Source organism: Globicephala melas, chromosome 8 (genome assembly GCF_963455315.2).
Source record: "Globicephala melas chromosome 8, mGloMel1.2, whole genome shotgun sequence".
Taxonomy (NCBI): domain Eukaryota; kingdom Metazoa; phylum Chordata; class Mammalia; order Artiodactyla; family Delphinidae; genus Globicephala; species Globicephala melas.
The window spans coordinates 46,144,080-46,166,697 of record NC_083321.1 but is presented as its reverse complement, the minus strand read 5'-3'; the positions used below and the strand labels follow the sequence as shown (position 1 = coordinate 46,166,697).

General features: G+C 42.8%; 1 protein-coding gene across 1 annotated transcript; it reads right to left on the bottom strand.

Moving 5' to 3' along the window:
- Positions 1 to 570: 570 nt before the first annotated feature.
- On the bottom strand, positions 571 to 22,618 carry NRIP3 (nuclear receptor interacting protein 3). Its single transcript, XM_030831334.2, has 7 exons — positions 22,334 to 22,618; positions 7,421 to 7,582; positions 6,802 to 6,884; positions 4,803 to 4,942; positions 4,113 to 4,165; positions 3,903 to 3,997; positions 571 to 3,605 (listed from the first exon to the last, which is right to left on the bottom strand). The coding sequence occupies exons 1-7, from the start codon at positions 22,505 to 22,507 to the stop codon at positions 3,590 to 3,592; spliced, it is 723 nt and encodes a 240-aa protein (XP_030687194.1). The 5' UTR covers positions 22,508 to 22,618; the 3' UTR covers positions 571 to 3,589.

The window sequence follows — 22,618 nt, the reverse complement described above, 5'->3', positions numbered from 1 at the left end:
AATATTAACACTTAAAAGGTAAGTTTCTATCATCTGTAAAATGCAGTTATTTGCAACATCATTTAGACCTTAACTTTAACTATATATTAAGGTTCATTCAACCCTTCCCCTTCCCAAACCTCTTATTTGTTTGAACCAAATAAATATTTCCTTTCTAAATAAATATATTTATAAAAAGTAAATTCGTAAACAAAATTTCTAGAAGTAAATGTTCTCTCACACACTGGGGATCCACCATAAAAGATTGTTCTCACAAACAGTTAAATCTTTGAGGGACTACCATAAGCCAACCACTTTACACAGGTTATCTCATTTGATACTGTGAAGTAAGTACTATTATCACTTCTGTTTTGTAGATTACAAAGCCAAGCTCACAGAGGTTCACTAATTTGCCCAAGGACATACAGCCAGTAAGAGGGAGCAAAAGGGCTAGTAGCAATGGAGGAAATGAGGACCACAAAGCCTTGTGTTCAGAAGATCCTTTAAGAGAAACACAGATGCAGCTGGGCTATGCCTGTGCTCCACCATCTTCCAGGGGACCTGACACAAAGATTTTGTCAGACAAGCACACAGAGGGGAAGATTTCACTTTATTGTTACATTAATCTCACAAATAAACTCAACACAGTCACGAACACTGAGCAGATAAAGTGCCAATGCAGAGGCCTGGCAACAGAAGGAGGGAGGAATCCAGTTCGTCTCCTCCATGTGCCCAGCCTGGAAAGATATTTCTATTATACAAGAGTAAGGGCAGCTGACATACCAAGCAACCCATCTATAGACACTTTGAGCTAAGGAATAGAAAATCTTAACAGGTGGGGTCTGTGCAGGGCAAGGAAATAGAAAAGTCAGAAAACATTTTTTCCTCAAATAAGTCAGGCACAGAAATACCAAACGACAAAGACAATATTTTTCAAACTCCCTGTATTTTATTTGGACATCTAATAAGGAATGAGAGGGATACAGTTCTACAGGGTTACTTCTTGCTACCACCTGTCTTCAGAACGGTGACCTGAGTAGACACTCTCTTCCCACACCCTCAATCAGAGGTACCAGAGAGAATTTTCTAGGATTCTGGGAAGAAATGACCTTCCCTGCTTAGCTAGCCAGCCTCAGAAAAGTGGACCAGTGCTTCCTCATGAATATCAAGGAGATATGGGCTATCAGAGTAATCAACCTGGAAGCATTTAAAGAAAATTAATGAAGCTCAAGACTTCCTATAATTATCTTTAGACAACTTTAGGTACCTCTATCAAGCCTGAGGTTTAAAGCACAATTATTTGGTTAGTGAATTCAAATGGTCTGACTGCATGGAGTGAGATTATGATACCATAAGCTCAGATCACCCCAACTGTCTCTATTCCAAAACTGGGACGTCACTGACTGATTTTCAGAGGCCAGAAAGATCACTAAAGGCCACCTGATCAACCCCCTGATGCTATATAATCCTGAACTCCAAGGGTCAAAATCAGTGGCATCTTTCTAGCACCTGAGAATTCCTGGCCTCACTTGGTCCACAGGGAATCTAAATAAGGATAAACCAGGCCAAGGAACTTCTAACATGCCTCACTTGTGGCCAAGAATCAAGGCTCAGAGTGGAACTTTCAACTAGGGAAAAGGTGAAGTATTTCAACTCAGTCCTAGGATGAGAAGCAGGCCAAAGTGGTTCCATGATAGGTAAGGGAGCAGAGTGGAGAGGCCTCAATGGAAAGGTGCAGGTGCCCCCATGTAAGAAAATGGGGGTAGTTTGAGGGGGCACTGAAGGCTGGTAACATGGGATCACCTCTGCTGAGCTTCAGATGTGGCCTCTCCTACTGTGGCTGTGCTTAGTTTTCCATCTTGCTTTCTCTGTAGAGGCTGATAAGAAGGGCCTGGGGGTGACGCAGTGACAACTGGCTACAGTATGGCTGCCTAGCTGTTCAAATGGGGGTCACGTCACCAAGTTCCTAGTCTTTAGGGAGCTTCTGAAAAGCTGAAAACAGAGTTCCAAAAAACTGTTTGATAAAGACAGTAGCTTAACGCTAGACAAGATTGTTGGTGGGATCTGGCAAAGTTTGAAGTAGGATCATTAAATACTCTAGGAACTGCTGCTATGAACCAAGGGTAGACTTGGGAATCTCTTAAAGGGACACCCACAGCTGGCTATTTTTCTGACTTCTCTGAGCACATCTCTGACCAAACTGAAGGGGAGATTCCATTACAGGTATCTATGTGCCCAACTGACACCTCAACAGAAAGGCTTCAAGAAACCCCATGACCTTTTTGAGAGGGGTCAGGAAATACTGAGGAGTCAGAAAAAATTGTTGTGAACTCTTGGGCAGGCTCCTGCCCTGCCTCTTTCCTTATTCCAGGACAGAACTGAAGAGCTTCCCAACCATCAATTCCCTGCCAGGAAGTTTCATTCCTCGCCCCCATCCCAGAAATGTTTCCCTAGGTAGGCTTTCCCACCAACTGATTCTATCCTTCTATTTTGGACCTGCTCTGGGTTTTTTCATCTCCTTTCCCCACTCCTGTTCCCAGCTACTTGAGTCTGATGCAGACAAATAACAGGCTAGACAGAAACACTGACTGGATCTTGGGGTTATCAACACCTGACAATGATGCCCAGATTATTTACTGAAGCCTTCAATTCCATCTCAGAGAGTGGTTAATGTTTTTCTGTCTGTGAGTCCTTCCTCCTCCTACCCTCCAAGACGTTCAAGGTGAGAAGCCACCTCATTCATCTTTATACCCATGGCTTTTAGGCACCAAGATAAGCACCTAAATGTGACAGTCTGGGTCAGGGGACTTCTAGTGGGCTTAGCACACAGGAGGGAGGGCTTCCCAGATCCTCTGGCATCCATCCTCAAAGCATAGCCTTCCCCTACCCTGCCTTTTTACAAATCCTCACCTCTTCATCCTCCTCTCGAGGCTTGACGCAACAAATGAGAATGAACATGGCCTTGGCCTTGGCTTGTCAGCTCTGAATTCTAGGTCCCCTCTGCCACCAACTCAGTATATGAGCTTAGACAATGGACTCTCCAGACTGGAGAGTCCAATGGACTCTCCAGACCTTTAAATGAAAGGGTTGGACTAGATGATTTCTCTGGGCTCTTTCAGATTAATTCATACTTGAGAAATCAATGAAAGAATTAGAAGAAATTCGAATTCTGAGCCATAGGTACCCTGTATCTCTTTGAAATAGCTGAAAGGAGGTAAAGGTCAGATTCCTGTTCATTATACACTTTAACTACAGGAAAAGAAGCAAGTGTATCTATGGAGAAATAGAACCTAGCAGCCCCTATACTTGACTAATAAAAGCAATTTCCTTGAAGAAGCAGAGAAATAGGCCACAAGTGGGACCTGGCAGTGTCAAAAAGGTCTATAAATTAAGTGATCAAAGGAGTAAAAAACAACGGCTATAACCAGACAAGATCTCTAAGCACAGACTAAAGTCTAGAGAGGTCTGGGTGGGAAGGACCCCCTGGAGCTTCTATTAGAGGGGAGGACTTGGTCCAAAGCAAGTTGCTACTGCATTTGGTTCAAACCCAGTTTTCTTAATCTGTCAACCTGGTATGTGTGCACACGTGCAGACATGCTGCAGGCTGTAGTTATGCTTCTGAAGTGCTGAAATGAGAAAGAAATAAAAGAAATGATACCAAATTCAAAGAAGTTAGACTGAACGCAAGTACAATTTTAGTTTAAAAGCTACTCATCTTCCCCACCACTCTATGCAGTATCATCACTGCTCATTCTGAAATGTGGGCTATAGTTTTGTGGGATTGTGAACTCTGGGGGTGAGGAGGGGTATACTTGTGGAATGATTGACGGTCAAAAGCAGGATACAACCCAATATCCTGTGTGAGAACCCCTCCAGTTAATGACCAATGGATTTTACTTGACCACACCCATTTGGGCACTCACTTGTCTTCATTCAAGGAAACTGTCTCCTCAAAAGGGATTTCTTGCTTGTCTGTCTTCCCCATGATCAGCCGGTGCTTATCCAAGTTTATGATGCACTGAAAACAAAGAAGAATCACTGGTTACCCTCAATGATCCCACTATGGGGTCTCCATGTAAGAGGACCCTTGCCTCAGAGAAGAAGTACCAATGGGAATATAGAATCAATCCTACCTTCAGGGATCGGAGAGTCTGGAGACCAAGGGACAAGTTTTTCTCATTGTCCTCTAATAAAAAAAATTAAGATTTAACCATTTTCATGTTGGTTTAGAAGTCAGCCTTATCACCATTAGGTTCTATGCAACCTGACCTCCCTTCCTTCCTTCCATCCATCCAATAAACATCTGTTGAGCATTTATTATATTAAGTAATTTTCCCAAATCATTATAGTTAAAAAGTGATAGAGTCAAGATTCAAACTGAAGTCTTTTTAACTCTAAAGGACAAAGGCCTTTGGACAAAAATCAGGAACTTAGAGTACTCTCTAGAATAGAGTACATGAGGGAAAGTATAGGAGTTGGTGGGAAATTATGAAGGGATTTATGGCAAAGGAGTAAGAGGATCTTGCCCTCTACCTCCAACTAGCCCACAGAAAGCTCTCAGGGGCACACAGAAATGTTTGTTTTCTTACCCCTTGAATTTTTTTATTCTCTGAGTGATTCTCAATATGTCTTGAATGTAGCTCAAGGCCCATCTGGTACTTCAGAAGGCAAAAACTGGGACAAGATTTATAGTACAAAAAAGTGGAAACCTGGGATTTTGAAGAAGTCAATATTTACAGGCATAAAATCCCATGAGGGTTTGGTGGAAGGAGGGAGAGGGTTTAACTTAGGGGTCCATAGGTCCAGTCCCCCATTCTACTCACCAACCACGGCTGCTGGGCAGTCCAGATGGAGGGAGCCCAGAGTGATCACTAGGTGCTCAATCTGGCCCACTACTTTCAGATGTCGGGGTAGAGAAAGCTTCTCTCCTTCATGCTTGTGAGATCTGACATGCTCCTTGAGTCTGCACCAGAGAGGAAATAACAGAATCCCCTTGGCAGAAGTTTCTGGTGGAATCTGGCAATGCCTACCTTCTGACACACAGCTGGAATTTTCCAGAGATTTCCTGGGTTAATTTACCAAAAAAAAAATGCTAGTCTACAATTCTTGTTTCAGCACTTTATCCTAAACATGCCAGGAGATATAAAAAACTAAAGATTCAGCTCCTATTCTCAAAAAGCTATGTCACTATCTGCACTGGTGGAATATGAGAGTTGACACACTCAGAGAATCCTTTTCTGCACCTCAACATCCCCACCTATGTGCAAGGCAATTTAGTTAACATATCCTTTTATCCATCTGTGGGTAACAGATCTCAGAGAGGGCAGGTAAATCCTAATTTTAGAAGATGCTTTGTTCAGTGTCTAATTTTCTCTTTGTCTATTTCAGTCTATCCTCATCATTTAGTCTGAGGCCATAAGGATGGTGGAGGCAGGTACTTATTTGTTAAGTGCATTGATAGTGGCATCAGCAAGGCATATTGTGGAGAAAGTCCTAATTAATTTAACTTGTCTGTCTAGGGGAGGAAGGAAAGAACAGCACCAAGGTTTCACACAGTTATGTAAGCTGATTGGAACAGCTAGCACCGAGCTATTATGAGTTGGTGGATAAATACTTAATTACGGACTTTCTGTGCCAAAACTTCTGCTTTACTCCATTTCCTCTCTTTTGGTGTTATAGCCCATCCAAAAGAAAAATAATTGCAATTTTACAGATGGTTATTAATTCCTCTGGAATCATGGCAGTCTTCTGCCTAATTATGCACCAGGACATTATTAGTCTTTCTGGAAACATCATGTTGCACTACAGCTCATCTCTTCACCCCATAAAAATGCTCAGGATTCTTCTCATAGGAGCACTTGTGTCCTTGGACTCCACCCCCACCCCACCCCGTCCACCGCCCTAAACAGCAATGCACAAAACCCATAGAGCCAGCTTCAAAGAGTCACAGTTGTGGTGAGGGGTGAGGAGAAGGTAGAAATGAGAAGGAACAGAACATGTGGCAGAGGTCACTGATTATACAAATCAAGACTTGTGCAAGCCCTGCCTAATAGGGATATTTTGAAAGTAGCTTAAAATGGGCCATTACATCTACCCTAGTGATTGTTTCAATACAGAGATTTAGGCTGGGGAATGCTCTGTTGTACTTAGGGCTAGAGAAGTGGAAAAGGATATTGGGTTGATCCTCCCAATCCTGGGCTAGACCTCAGGGCCCATCTGGTACTTTGGAGGAAAGAGAAGGAAGAAGAAAGGAAATAAAAGTACAGATTGAGTGAAAAGGAGGAAAGATACAAAATGGCTTTCTCTGACTAAAAAAGAGGGAGAACCCAATTCCAGCTGTTAGAGAACTGAAGATATTCAATATATGAGGTGTCTGCCTCACACCCAGGCCCCAGCAGGGGCAGCAGTAAGAGCTGATTTTACCTGTTATTTGCAGAGAGGAAAGGTACTCATCACCCCTGTGATGGTTCAGGCCCAACAGCAATAGCAGCTCTATTCCACGGTCTGACTGATACTTCTTGGGACAGGCAGTGTGGCCTCCAGAAGGACCCCAAGTAAGCTAAGGCCAACCACATCCCTGATTTTACTTCTCTCGGGTACACCACCAGGGCAGATCCTTCTAACTTGTTGTCTGGGCAGGGCACAAATCAGGATCAGGGCATGGCACGCAATGAGCCAAGGATTTCATACTTTCTCATTCCAGAGCCCAAAGGTCTTTGCTCAAAACTTAATTGGTGGGAGTTAATGGAAAGCCTGGACTTCAAAATAAATTCAAGCAAAGAGTGTATTAGCATCTGACTTCCAGCACAAGTGACTACTTACCCCAGTCTGTCCACACAGGCTGAAGAGATGAGATTATATTGACAGCCTGTGTCAACCAAGGCTTTCACATCCTTTCCAGCACACTGTAGAGAGGAAACATACTGTTCAATAGGAGCCAGAGAAGCAAAAGGGAAGGGAGATCCAAAGAGCAAGCAGCAGGTGTCATATGAAAGGCAGGGTTGGGGAGCATCCTCACAATTATGGGTTGGTAGTGTCCCATCTTTATCCATTGCTGAGTCTCCTTTGAGGGGTTCTTTTTCCTGCTGAAGCTAGAGCTTACAGAGGATCCCAAAGGACTTTGGGTATTTCATTCTATACACCAAGTGGCTCTTAATTGTGTGTGTGTGTGTGTGTGTGTGTGTGTGTGTGTGTGTGTATCACATACTCCTTTGCAAATCTGACGAAACATTTAGTCCTTTTCCCCATAACGATGCACATGCATACAAATTACTGCATATATTTCCAGTGTTGCATTGAGTGCCCCCCTTAAAACTCATTTATGAATTCCATGATAAGACCCACATTCTATACAATTTGGAGGAGAGGTCCCCATTATTGGGATAATGGGCCCAAATCCTGTTCTCCAGAAAACCTGGAAAAGCTATTCTCAGAACATTACCTGGCAAGAAACCAAAATCATGTCATCAACCTCAGACTTCTTTAGCCCCTCAGACTTGGCATGATTGAGTTTGTTGGTCTTGGAGGCCCAAGGGACACGACTGCTTCGGAGCTTTGACAGGTTGGTTTCCATGAGGCGCCTCTGCAGAATGTTATGAGGTTGCTTGAGGAACAGAAAGCAGAGGCTTCTTAATGACAGGTCATTTCCCCCCTTCTCTCATTGTCCCCCAGGTGCTGCAGAAATAATGAAGGAGCTGCCCATAACTGAGCTCTACCTTTGCTTCTTATTTATCCTTCCTTCAAGTAGGGACTTCATGGGTATTATCAGAGCAGGAACTATAAACCAATTTGCAGTAGGCAACCCTGAGTGAATGAAAGAGCAATGTGGGACCCTGGGAAGCGTGGACAGGGCTAATAGTCCATGGCTAAAGAGAACTAAGGGACCCTTGTGATTTGTACTACGTGGGCTTGCTGCTTTCCCTTACCTTACAAGGCCATTTCAGGAGGAAAGCGGCCATAGTCTATGTGGAATAAATGTATCTTTCCAGGGGACTTATAGAAAGGGCAGCTAATTCTCACAGGCCAAAGAAACCTTCTTAGCGCTGGTTTTCAGGAGTTCTGTGTACTTCTGTTTCAAGTCTCACTCCCTCACAGTATTATCCTTTGGACCCAAATACATGTGCCTTGATGACGTGGCTCTCCTGTGGGCTGAGTTATCCATGGGTGGATGAGGTAGGAAGACAGGGATTCATACCTGCTGAATAACCCTCTTAGAAGACACACTTTAGAACCTGGCAGAACCCAGAGGAATCATCCTTACTGTTATTCTCTGGACCTCAAGGAGCATAAGGCTCCTCCTGCCATGTGCTTGTCATCCATTCCCGCTCTCTTCAATGGGCCAAAAGTGGAGTGTAGAAGGGACAGAAACTGACCAAGAAGCAGGGGACTTAATTAGACCTTATATCTGTGCCAGGATACCTAAGGTTAGGAAGAAGAATGAGGAATATGAAATCAAGTCTGCTCTTTAATAGAGCTTAGGAGAGTTACTAGGGCAGATATATCTATGCCCTACTGTTTCTACTCAAAGTGGCCTCCAGAAGGTGTAAGCCACCTCTTAAAGTCATTTGACCTGAGAAATTTCTATACAAAAGCATATTATTCCTAGTTTACAATAATATTGAAAATCCCTCAAAGGATGGAGTCTAACCCCAAGTTTCTATGTGACACATACTAGATGGCATTCCAATTCTAGGGGGGGAAGAGAGTTACTCCTAGAAGCCCAGAGCCTAGAACCTTCCCCAGGAAGTGGGTAGAAGTGCAGGAGGTCTTCATTTCCACCATATTACAGATTTCTGAGGAAGAATGGAGTCAGAGCCATGACTCGCTGTAACCCTGGTGAGGCGAAGAAATGGATTCCCAAAATACACTGACTCTTGGCAAGGCAGATTTTAAATTAGTATTCTTGGGAAAAGGAGAGAGAGGGGCATTTAAAAGAAAATGAGAGCTTCTTAATTTGACAAGGAGCTGGAGGAAGTGCTAACTCTGATTTCCTGATTGGACCCTGGGAGAATGCTTTGCTCCTCAAAAGAAACAGAAATTCTTCATTCTTATCTCTCTCACTAATAAGTCTAGATTCATACTAAAGCAGGTGTTTGTTTCTGTCAGGTCCATGCTTAGCATGACCAACTCAGATAAGCTGGATTTGTAGAACTGAAGACTGGAAGGGACTTCAAAGTCCATCTAAACAAAGCCCTCATAACCTAAAGTTCGAGGCTTTCCTTCTACAGTGGTCTTGCCCAACACCACTTTACCTGGTTATTCTGAATCTTGAGAGGAGTCTAATCATCACTGGACAGATCAGGCAAACGAGGAAGGTTCTGAAATCGTTTTCCTTGAAGTCATCTCTCTTTGAATTTTCCTACTCTACCCTTTCTCCACAGGCTGTACACATACTCAAAGTTCTCACACACTGGGAAGAAAACACCTCCACAAACCCTCAGACCCTGCCTCCTCAGTGCCACGTCCTAACCACAACCCTGCCTTAAACGGTCTTAAAAAAAGGTCGAAATCACTAGTCAATTTCCTGATATCCTATATTTTCTTCACTGAAATCACTTCTGATCCCACAACACCAATAACGATCTCCTAATTTCCAAATCCGACAGACATATTTCAACCTTCATTTTACTTGACTTCTCTAGGGTGTTTGGCCCTGCTGACTATTCCTTTATTTAGTAACCCAAAAAAGGTTCAAACGTAATACATCTTCAATATAAAATATTCAAATGTCACTGAAGTATATACAATTAAAAAGGGAAAGCCTCGGGCTTCCCTGGTGGCGCAGTGGTTGAGAGTCCACCTGCCGATGCAGGGGACACGGGTTCGTGCCCCGGTACGGGAAGATCCCACACACCGCGGAGCAGCTGGGCCCGTGAGCCATGGCCGCTGAGCCTGCACATCCGGAGCCTGTGCTCCGCAACGGGAGAGGCCACAACAGTGAGAGGCCCGTGTACCGCAAAAAAAAAAAAAAGGGAAAGCCTCTGCAACCCTTCAAACCTTCTCAGTTCTACTCCCTACAAAGAACAACCATTAAATTTAGAAGTACATCCTTCCAAAAATTTTAATACATCTACAAACATAAATAAAAACAGGATCATACTATAACACTCTTCTAAATTTTTAATTTTTGTTTAATATATGAAAGGCATTTTTCTATGTCAGTACATATAATTCTTTTCATTCACTTTTATAACTACAAGTCTTCATAGTATAGTTCAGGAGTTGAAAATTCACAGCCAATTAACTCATATGAACCTCAGAGATGCTCTTCTGTAGCCATTTAATTATGCCCTTATGTTTGTTTGTTTGTTTAAAATTTTTTTTTTTGGCCGCACCACATGGCATATGGACTCTTAGTTCCCTGACCAAGGATCAAACCTGCACCCTCTGCACTGGAAGTGTGGAGTCTTAACCACTGGACCACCAGGGAAGTCCCTGCCCTCATGTTTTAAATGACAATGTAACTGCACATTTACCTTTGCTCCCAACGAAAATTTCACTAAAATCATAGTCAAGGAACAAGAAAGGCCTAAAACTATAAGAACAAAGAGAATAGTAAAGTAAGCAACAACAATAACAAAAGAAGAGATTTTGACAAAATTTTGGACTCTAAATAGCAGACGAAAAACTGGTAACTGACCTAGACTAGAGAAAGCTAAGTGCTTCACACCATTTTACTTCATGGAACACTGGAGTGGCAGAGACTGCCAGTTACTAATTAAAATCCATGATCTCCTCTTCTTTCTGGAAAGATACCTAGATTATGTTTCCCAGCCTTCCTTGTAGTTAGGCAAGGCCATATGACTGAGTTTGGCAAACAGAATGTGAGTAAAAGTGACACATACCACTTCTAGGCCTGGCCTGTAAACCTCTCCTGTGTACACTCCTCCATATTCTTTTCCTCTTCTGACGGGCTGGAATGGAGATGACCCTTAGGGTAACCTACCTGGAGGTAACGTGTTGAAGACAGAAGAGCCACTCACTGTCAGCCTGGGTCACTAAATGACTACATGGAAGAGGGCTGTCTTGTTGACCTTCCCACTAGAACTCTTACCTAAGAAAAAATAAACTATTATATTTGAACTAGTTTATACTTGGGGGTCTAGCTGTAAAAGCAGTTTTCCTACTTAAACTAAAACCCTGGAAAAGCTGAGGAATTAGAGGTATTAGAACCTCTACAATTGGAGGGTATGATTAGGGTTGGAAAGAGATTAGTATAAAGCCTGCATAAGACTCCTATGCATAAGACTCCTTCCCAGTTGATCCAGACAACTGGGAAGAATGCCAAAACTTTATTCTTTTTGTAAGAGTAAATCAAAAGACTCTGGCTGGTTGACAGTTTGGCTAGGCTTAGGACAGATTCCTTCAACAGCTAAGAATGAGAGTGGAGTGCCATACTATACCAGAACTGAAGAATATGAGTTGAAGGGCTCACATGGAGCCTTGCATAATGAAAGATACAAGACCCAAACCAAGATTTCACATCATTAAGAATCTTTGGAATATCATGGATGACAAAGATTCCAAAAGTTTCCAAAGAGAAAAAGATGATTTCAAATACAAAGGATTAGGAACCAGAATTACATAGGACTATTCAGTGGTAATAATGGAAGCTAAAAGACAATGGAATAATACTTTTAACAAATCTGACAGCACATAATTTCTAAACCTAGCCAAGCTATCAATTAAGACTCAGGAAAGTTATTTCCCAAGAATCCTTAAGCAGCTTCTGAAGGATATACTCCACCAAAGCGAGGGAAACCAACAAACAAAGAAAAAAGCATAGGATCCAAGAAATAGAGTATACAATAGAGAAGAGAAACAAGAGAAATTCTGAAAACGGTGTTGAAGAAAAAGTCCAGGATATTGGTTGTGTAGTGGGCCGTGAGAGCAACCAGTCCAAAATGAAATGCGAGGATAGAGCACTCCAGGAAGGATGTCTCCAAGAAAAAAAAAAAAACACCTGCTAGATCATCTGCAGTTTTAAGGTACTTGGAGGAGATTTAAATTTTAGATAGAAAATTAAACAAAGGGAAAAAACTAGGCAATTATTAATTTTGATAAAAATAAATATTTGTATGAGAAAGAAACATAATTATGGTATAGTATTTGACTCAGCTGTGAATAATATGAATATAGTCATAATAATGTAAGCAGTAAATGCTGATTTGACCCAAGATAGCTATTTAATTGTTACTAATATATTACAATATTAATATAGTAGGAGAGGGGACATGATGGGAAGGTATAAGAGAATTAAGGAACAGTTTAAATTTTTTTTAAGTTTTAAATTATATACATGTGCTTTTTGATAAAAAGTAAATTTTAAAAATATACCCTATACATTAAGAAAGCATACAGCCACAAGAAAAGCCAACTTATGATGGCTTAAATGGAGGTGTATTTTTTTCTCACATAACAAGAAGACTGGAGGTAGGCAGCTGCTGGCATTAATTCAGCAGCTTAACAATTTCAGGGCTACTGTTTCCGTAATTCTCTTGGATATTCCCTCATGGTCATATGATGGGTGCCCCAGCTCCAGGCATTACATCCACATCTAAGGAAGGAGGAAGGAACTCTGTGCCATCTATCCTTTTTATCAGGAAAGCAAAAGCTTTCCCAGAAGTTCCCTCAGCAGTCTTCTGCCTATATCTTCTTGGTCAGAATTCCCACAGCCACTTCTAACTGCAAGGGGGTCTGGGTGTATTTAGCTTCTGCGTAGAGGAGTCAGGTAGATAGAAAAGGGCTGAAAATGGGTGATGATTTAGCCAATTAACAGTGTTTGCCAAATCATGCAAAAACTGAAGTGTGTGTACATGTGTGCACACACACATACACGCACACACCAACAATGTAACTTAGGCAGATGTAATGTCAGGTTACCCTATAACCAACCACCTTAGCACCTATTTTTTTTACATCTGCCCTACTTTCTGCATTTTTTTTTTTTTGCGGTACGCGGGCCTCTCACTGTTGTGGCCTCTCCCATTGCGGAGCGCAGGCTCCGGACGCGCAGGCTCAGCGGCCATGGCTCACGGGCCCAGCCACTCTGCGGCATGTGGGATCTTCCCGTACCGGGGCACGAACCCGTGTCCCCTGCAACGGCAGGCGGCCTCTCAACCACTGCGCCACCAGGGAAGCCCCGCTTTCTGCATTTTAAAATAGCACATCATCTATAGACCTATGAGTCTGTGGTACAAACATACCTCAGTTTATTTAACTACTAATGGACATGTAGATTATTTCTACATGTTTGCCATTAGAAACAATGTTTCAATAAACTCAACATTCCATTTTTTTGAAACTCTCCTCCACTGGCTTCTAAAACCACTTTTCTGTCTATTCTGCATCTGTCTCATTTATTGGCTCCTTTGCCTCTGCTCATTTCCTAAATGTTAGTGTTCCTTGTTGCTCTATCTTAGGTCCCTTTCTCACTCTACAAAACCTTTTAGGGCAATCTTATCTGCTTTCATTGTATAAATTAGTACCCTTATGATGATGACTCCATCTCATGCCCAGCCCTCACTTCTGAGTTTCAGACCCGTAGAACCAACTGCCTCTTTGAACTTCTCCACTTAGACACCCCACAGGCACTTTCAAACTTAACTTGTCCCACTGATCTTTCCCACAAAACTTGTACTTTCTCCAGTATTCTCCGTCTTGGTGAGTGAAATTCTGCCTCTTTAACACCTTGTAGTTTCCTCTCCATTTCTGCTGTTATTGCTAAGTTCAAATAATCTCCTAAAACATTATGTTCATGGTCTCCTTCCCCTACAGTGGCTCCCTTGCCAGCTGTATCAAACACAAAATCCTCAATTTAGCATTTAAGATCTTCCACTGATTCATCCTCCTTGCCAGTCTTATCTTTAATCCTCCATGAAGGCGTTCTACTTTAGCAAAAGGACCACTTATCACATACTACCTTGGGCAAATCACTAATCTCTCTAAGCATTACTTTTCTCTCAGTCTCACCTTCTTCATCAGTAATAAAAGAGGTTTGAGCTCCAAAGTCCTGTTCTATTTTAACATTCTGGATTATTCCCTTTACACCAATCTGGTAAAATGGCATCACCACACGCCCATCCATTCTTGATTCTTTTCTTTTCCTAAACTTCCATCCCAAGTATAGATAGTCCCCAATGTACAATGGTTCAACTTATGATTTTTCGACTTTGTGACGGTGCTAAAGTAATACACATTCAGTAAAAACTGTACTTCGAATTCTGATCCTTTCCCAGGCTGGTGATACGCAGCACAACACTCTCTCATGATGCTGGCAGAGGCAGCAAGCTGCAGCTCCCAGTTAGCCTCATGATCATGAGGGCAAGCGACTGATACACTTACAACTATTCTGTACCCATACAACCATTCTGTTTTTTCACTTTCTATATGGTATTCAATAAATTAGATGAGATATTCAACACTTTATTATAAAATAGGCTTTGTGTCAGATGATTTTGCTCAACTGCAGGGTAATGTTAAGTGTTCTGAGCACTTTTAAGGTAGGCTAGGCTGAAATACGATGTTCAGTAGGTTAGGTATATTAAATGCATTTTCAACTTAACAATATTTTCACCTTACAATGTGTTTATCAGGATGTAACTCCGTCATAGGTCGAGGAAGATCTGTACTGTTGCTACTTCCTCCAAAACTTTTCTGGTATCAATCTACTTCTCCTCATCTTTACTACTTCCAATCTAATACAAGCCACCATCATCTCTTATCTGTGCTACAACAGCCTCCTAACTTGTCTTCCACCTCTTCCTTCACCCTTCTCCAAATCATTCTCTACACAGCAGCCAGAGTAAGCTTTTAAAAATATAAGTGAGATAATACATTCCCTTACTCAAAAGCCCTTCAGTGGGGCTTCCCTGGTGGCACTGTGGTTGAGAGTCCGCCTGCCGATGCAGGGGACACGGGTTCGTTCCCCGGTCTGGGAAGATCCCACATGCCGCGGAGCGGCTGGGCCCGTGAGCCATGGCCGCTGAGCCTGCGCATCCGGAGCCTGCGCGTCCGGAGCCTGTGCTCTGCAACGGGAAAGGCCACAACAGTGAGAGGCCCACGTACCACAAAAAAAAAAAAAAAAAAAAAGCCCTTCAATGGCTTCTCATTGTTCTTCAGACAAAATTCAAACTTCCTACCACGGTCATAGGGCTCTGTGTCATCTGGTCCCTGTCTATCTTTCCAACCTCCACATACATACCATATACACACCATTCTACCCTTTATTCATCCACACCTCCTTGCTCAAAAACTCTTTCCCATTCTAATGCCCTTGCACCTGCCATTCCCTCTGCCTGAAATGTTTTCCCCTAATATTTCAAATAGGTAGCTTGATCTCATCTTTCAAGTCTCAGCTCAAACATCACTTCCTCAAAAACATCTTCTCTGACCATACTATTTAAAGTAGGCACTCCACCTCTTTAGTTACTAACATATCCCACTATTCCTTTCAGAGTAATTATAAGTCCAGAATTATTTTGCTTTTCTAGTTGTTTATTATTTCACTCCCCCACTAGAGTGTTAATTTCACAAGGGCAAGGACCTTCATTGTCTTGATCACAGCTATATCCCAGCTCTTAGCATAATACCAAATGAATAAATCTCTGCCCTTTACTTCTTCAAAAAGCCTTTCTTGATTAATATCATCCAGTTCTTTCCTTCAGAATCCCTTCAGTACTCATACATTACATAGTTTGTACTACTTGCATTCCCATTCCTTGACTGTTGCTTTGTAAACATGCTTAAGTGGTTTGTTTTTGTTTATTGAAATATTGCCTTTCCAAGGGCTATCTTCTACTTTCCAGGTGTACTTCAAGATACACAGTATTAGTTAGATAGGTGCTGCAGGTACTCTGGTGGCCTTTTGGACATAGCTATGTCATCTTCCTGACACGGATCCTGCTTTATGCTTTAGTTCAACAAGGCAACACTAAGCAGTCACAGGTTCTCTACTGTTCCTGCAGTGTGGCTGCTAAACCCTAACCAGCATTTAGGCATCTAAATCCTAAGCAGGCAAACTCAAATGTGCTGCCTTTATCACCATCGGGAGCTTCTGAAAGAAATGGGCACAGTGGGCAATGCTGTATTCCAGGTAGACATAGCTGAGGTTCCTCAATCTAGGAGCCAGTCTGATTAAATATCTCTTCTAACCAGGCTATAAAGTGGGAAGAAAAGTGAGGTGAGAGGAAACAGGCTATACTGTAGGATACCACAGAATCATGATTTGAGCAAGAACTTCTAAGGCCACCTTTTCAATCCCTTTACCTACGCTGTACTGAATCCAGACAGAATCAAACTAATGGATTTCTGTGGTCCACAGAATGGGTCAGACTGGAAAATAGGAGAAATTATAGAAGTCTGCTTTCTTTGTAGCATTTACTCTCAGAGGAGAAACCCAAGGTTTCTAGCTTCAAATAGAACTACAACTAGAACCACTTAGAAATAGGGGTCAGCAAATATGGCCCACAATCCAAACCCAGCCTGCTGCCCATTTCTGTAAATAAAGTTTCATAAGAACACAATCAGCCCCATTTGTATTGCCTATGGCTGTTTTGTATTACAACAGCACAATTGAGTAGTTGAGACAGAGACTGGCCTGCAAAGCCAAAAACAATTAACTATCTGATCCGTTACAGAAAAAGTTTGCCAACCCTTGACTTAGAGTATTGTTTAAACTATATATGCTTTGGGGTCAGACAGAGCTCAGTTCAAGTTAGTAACCACCTTGCAGAGCTTTTGTGAGGATGAAATGAGATGGTTTGTACGAAGCATTTAATACCATGTCAGGTATAAAGTAAGCACTTAAATTTTAATAATTATATGTATGTGTACATATGTATTTTAAATTCTCATGCTCGGCTTAAAATTGAAGCTGATTACCATTCACTTTTTTTTTCTTAAAAGGGCATGAAATCATCTTACTCCACTTTTGTCCTCATGTACAGTTTGTAGACAGACATGGGCTCCTGACTGACTCTCACTTCAAGCCCAATATACATGTCTCTGTCTGGTCTTGGAAGTCTAAAAGGGCACTAATATCTGTGCCTTCTCTTCTTTATTTACTAGCTGAATATACAACACGTGACCCTTTCATCACCATAGGATCATAGACAGATTGTCCTTAGGTTTACTGCTGCTCAAAAGCACATGGAATCTACCTAAGGCAGTCTTGTCACACTGCCCCAGGACTTCTGTGTTCTCTTTGCCTTTACCTTATGACCCAATAGACATGTTATTTCAAAGAGAACAGCCTTATTCCTGATTGTTACCTGCTGGTGTGAGATGGTGGCTTCTCAACCGCCCATGGCAGACTGCATTTTTGTTACAAAGGACTCACACAACTGCAGGGACTTCAACCAGATAACCTGTAAAGTTCTTCTTACTCTGAGGTTCTATAGGGCACACTCGAAGCAGCCCCCTCTCCATATAATCTCATAGTCAGTTGACTCACCAGGGAATGATGAAACTCTAGTCAGATGTTGGTCACCATCACTATTGTCACACCAGACCAGAGTAATCACTGCTTCCACTGAACTCCTCTAGCGCTTATTGACTATAATATCTTGACAACTACCATAGGCTTCCTGGTGGTATTATTTACATGTTCATGGAACTATCTATTCAACATCTACAATTGAATAGCTAATAGACATCCCAAACTTAACTTCTTCAAGAATCAAATTCCTGATTCTTTTTTTTTTTTTTTTGCGGTACGTGGGCCTCTCACTGTTGTGGCCTCTCCTGTTGCGGAGCACAGGCTCCGGACGCGCAGGCTCCACGGCCATGGCTCACAGGCCCAGCCGCTCCGCGGCATGGGGGAATCTTCCCGGACCGGGGCACGAACCCATGTCCCCTGCATCGGCAGGCAGACTCTCAACAACTGTGCCACCAGGGAGGCCCCCTGATTCTTATTCCCTATCCCTAACCCACTCCTCTTGTATTCTTAGCCATCTCAGTAAATGAGAAACTTTATTCTTCCAATTGCTAGATCAAAAACCTTGAGGTCATTCTTGACTACTCTTTCTTTCAGATCCTTAATTCAATCTCTCAACTAAACTTGTCAGCTCTGTCTTCAAAATAACCTGAGAGTCTGATCTTTTCTTGTCCCCTTAACTGCTAGCACACTGCTCTGAGCCACCATCATTTTTCACCTGGGTTACTATCTAACAGCTCCTAACCAGTCTCCCTGCTTCTACTTTTGCCCTCTATAGTGAAATCCACACAGTAGTCTACTTTGTGAAATAAGTCATGTCGTGTCACCCCTCTGCATAAAATTTTCCACCAGTTTCCCATATCAGATTAAAAGTCAAATATCTGTACAATGATCTATAAGGCCCTAAGTAGTTTGGCCTCCCACTATCTCTCTGATGTTATCTCCTATCGCCCTCCTGTTGCTTACTTTGCTCTGGCCACAATGGCCTTCTTACAGTTTTTTAATCACATCAAGCAGACTGACAATTCAGGCCTTTGCACTTGCTGTTCCTTCTGCCTAGAACATTCTTCTCCAAGATATTTTGCTCTCTCATTTCCTTCAATATCTCGTATAATGTAATGTTATCAGACAGGCCTTCCCTGACCACCCTAGATAAAATAACAGGGCTCTACTCCATCCTACCCTGGCCATTACACTCCCTATTCCCTTATCCTGGTTTATTTTCTCCATAGCACTGATTACACCCTGATATATTATATATTTACTTGATTTATTTTCTGCCTTCTCCCCCCCCACCACAAGAACGTAAGTTTTATGAGGGCAGGAACTCCGTTTTGGTTCACTACTATATCTTCAATACCTAGATCATGCCTGACATGTAATAAGTGTTCAATAAATATTTGGGGAATAAATTAATTAATCAGTCCTATCCTTCCCCCTAATCTATAAACTCATTGTACAGGTAAACTTTGCTGTCTTCTTCTTTGTGATCCTAGCACCTAGCATTGTGTCCTGAACATAGCAAGTGTTCAAAGAATGTTTGCTGTAATTAGGATTCGATCATGGCTCTGGAAATCTTCAGTTTGCACTAGATCCTGATGTTATACTGGTATTTCATGCTCCTCTTCTAAGACTCCCAAGTTCTCTGGTCCAAAATCTATAGCATTATGGATGTCTTGTGGCATTATGAATAACTTATCTACAGGATACCACCCAGGGCTGCCCTCATTGACAGAAATTCTGATCAGGTAGATCAGATACTAGGAGTACAGGGCTAGTCATTTCATGGTCAGTTGGCTTTGCTGTGTTACACCATCCTTCCCCCAGCCTTCTCCTAATTCTAGTGAGTTTTGCTAAAGCATTTGGCTAGAAGCAGAATCAATCATAAATAGGAAAGCAAAACTGTCTTTCTATTGCTGAATAAGTAAGGATATAGCCTGATGGTCAGTAATATTATCATATAGGAAAGACAGCATAATATCCCATGATATGACTGTTTTTAAAAATTAAAAAGTCCTTACCTCAATGAGAAGAACATTTATGAACCTGGTAGCTAAAACAAAAGAAATTAGAATACGCAAAACTCCAAGAGTGATTTTTTTCTCTACCCTCATCAACTTAAAAAATAATAATAAATGAAATAAAATATTACTCATATCTCTGATTTTGATTCTTAATCTAATACACAAAAAAGAGCACAAGATAAAAGGACAAACAAAATAAGACAGCCAGACATAAGAAATAAAATTAATTTCCACAGTAGACTTTGTAGCAGCCAACTACTCACAAACAGGAAAAGGGCAAAGGCACCTCCCTAGGGTCAAGAGAACAAGAACACATTTCACTGCCCATGGATGCTCTTTGCCAATCCAAAAAAATTTGGCAGGCTGGATTCAAATAGTGAATGTTATAGAAACAGCATGGTAAAAGGTAGATGATTCAGAAAACTCAGCAGTATAATTCTAATATAGGTCACTAGTATGAGGAAAACAACCCACAATCTTCTCACTGGCACAAACCCCAGAATCAATGAAAACTAATTTGTCCTTTCCCCGCTATCTCCCTCTGATGCCATCCCTTCCCTTTTCTTGTCCCTCTTTTATTGAGTTTGTACTATAGATTTATACAGTCAATTTTTGTATCCTCAAAAATTTCACTTTGGTGAGAGAACACTGAGTCAGCACTGGTCTATACTACCAGATCTATCCATATATATATCCATATATATGAAGTGATATAGTACTTCTAAGGTTATTTCTAAGATTATCCTGATCCAGCAGCATAAGTTCCAAGAAAGCTTAAGCATGCCACGTCACCCCAGTACTCAGAGCTCTCCTAGCCCTACCTCAGTCTGCCTTGGCATCTGTGACCTGTTCTAGCTCTTCTGTGCAATCACTTGCACATTACAGGTGTGAGAACAGTGAGAGAGGGACATCAACTCATGGCAGTGGGGGGAGGCAGGGGAGAGAAATTGTAAACCGTGGTTCAGGGTCTCACAATAAACTGCTGTGTGTCACATCCACAGCAATAACCTGCTTCTTGAGGAAGCTTCTTCCTTCCAGCCTAGTGCCTATGTTCTATGCTATCAGCTCCTGTGTGGCTCAACTAAGACAGACTGGAGTCAGAAAAGCAGATGGAGTTCTTCCTACACAGGATGAAGCAGTATAAAGAATGCTAGGCAGAAGAATGGAGAGGCAGTTCCTCAGGGCTAGGAAACTCCTTGACATCCCAGGACAACCAAATGTCAATCATATCTTAAATCCAGCATGAAGGGGAAAAAAATGCCACATTGTACTTATTTTCCTATTACTGTTTATTGGCTGAGGCTTCCAGGAACTAGGATTATTGTGACAGGAACTAGGATTATTGTGGTCTGAAGGTAAGAAGACTTGAACCTGATTTGCTAAATGAATCTAGACTGTAGTAAAGTGAAAGGAGGGAAGAAAGACAGTTATCGCTTTTCTAGGAATACATTTCAGTCACTCACCACTCTGAGTTAGCATGAATCAGATTAACTATCCTGTGGCTTGTGCAGGTAAAATACCTTTTAAAAAACAGAGCAAGATAATTGAGTAGACATCCCCTGTACAATAAATAACTAAAAATAATTCTCTATCACAATGGGGGAGGGCAAATCTGATCTCGGGATCTATGTGCCATTAGAGTTGATTAAAACAAGAAGAAGAAGAAGTAGATTCAGCAGCTCTGCCCTCCATACCCATCTTGTGGTGGGAAATGGCAATTTCAGTGGCCCAGGCTGACACCCCGCTTCCCTGACAAATTAAACATTCCAAAAGCTCAAAAAATACTGGAAAAATTAAACAGAGCATCTACTTCATTTAAGACATTTAAGTAATGCTTCATAAATTATTGCCTAGATGAATAAAGTGATTGTGAAATTCAAGAAAACAAGTTAAACTACAAGAAAATTCCAGATAAAACTACAAAGCTAAACATCAATTTGGTCCAGTGACTTAAATATAAGAGTCAGATACAGTTCTTTAAACTAGTAACCCTTAGGCCCCCATAGGATCCCTCCTATAGATAGAGAACAGTACGGTCTTTGAACTCAGACCTCCAGTCCTGGAGTTTCTCCTTCTTAATGCCAAGAACAACCCTGCTAGAAAAAAAGACTGCGCCAGCCCCAGCTCCAGCTCCACACATCAGCCGGTGGAGCAGCTGGGGCAGCCTGGCCTCCTCCCTCTATCCACTCTTTGGGGGTGGAGTAGCAGGAGAGGAAGATGATGAAGAGAGGTTTGGGGCTCAGGAAACCTTCAAGGTCCACACTGTTTCTCTCCCCGCCCCCCGCCCTCCTGTTGGAAGGTCAAAGGTAGGTGAGACCAAAATCAAACGGAGTAGATTTTGCATAGAGGGGAAATGGATTCAACAAAAGTCAAGTGTATCTGGATGTGGTGACTGCCCAGAAAGCCCCCTTCCCACTTCGTTCTCTCCTTCTCACACCACTTAGGAGTCACCTCTGTCTGGGTCACGGGCCCGGCCAAGCAGCCTGGGAGGCAGCGGGAGCTACCCTGGCTGCAAGGCTCAAGCCCCAAGCAATCAAACTCGGTACTGCGAAAAATGGGAGGGAAAGGGGACCTGAGGGCAAGAAGGCAGGGCTGGGTCTCTTCTACTCCAGAGGAGAGACACGAAGGGAGGAAGCTGCGCTGAAGGGAGGGCGAGCTGGAAAAGCTACGACGGAATCCCGAGAGAAACTAAAGCAGGGGAATGCTGGATGGAGAGGAATCCGAAACAGAGCAATAGCGAGACAGCCGACAGCGGCCGGCGGCCGGCGGCCGGCGGAGGCCCGGCCGCTGACTCAGTGAAAGCTGCAAAGGGCGGGCCCCGGGAGACCTCACAGCGCGATGGTGACTGGCCGCCGCGCGCGGGGACCCCGAGGCGGGCGCGGCCGCGGGGGCTCACCGTGTCCTTGGACGAGCCCAGCTTCTTGAGGCCGTCCAAGGGCAGCAGGTCGGCCGAGTCCTTGTGGATGAACTGCACGGCCTGCTTCATCCGGCGCTGCTGCCGCAGCGACGCCCCCTCCCGCCTGTCCGTCTCCTTGCGGCCGCCCTCGGTGAGGAGTCCTGAGTAAAACATCGCTGAGGCGCCCGCGGCCCAGCGTCCCGGTCGCTCCCGGACCCCCGGCAGCCCTCAGCCTCGAGCTTCTCCAGCGCCGCGAGAACCGCGCGCCGCCCTTTTTATAGCCGA

What these genes read in the sequence shown, in the direction of transcription:
- NRIP3 (XM_030831334.2), bottom strand. Translation starts at nt 22,507, where the DNA reads ATGTTTTACTCAGGACTCCTCACCGAGGGCGGCCGCAAGGAGACGGAC. An exon ending in GCCTGTGTGGACAGACTGGG is followed by an intron (nt 4,943 to 6,801) that starts GTAAGTAGTCAC and finishes TCTCTGGTGCAG; the next exon opens with ACTCAAGGAGCATGTCAGAT. An exon ending in CTGCCCAGCAGCCGTGGTTG is followed by an intron (nt 4,166 to 4,802) that starts GTGAGTAGAATG and finishes TTTTTTTATTAG; the next exon opens with AGGACAATGAGAAAAACTTG.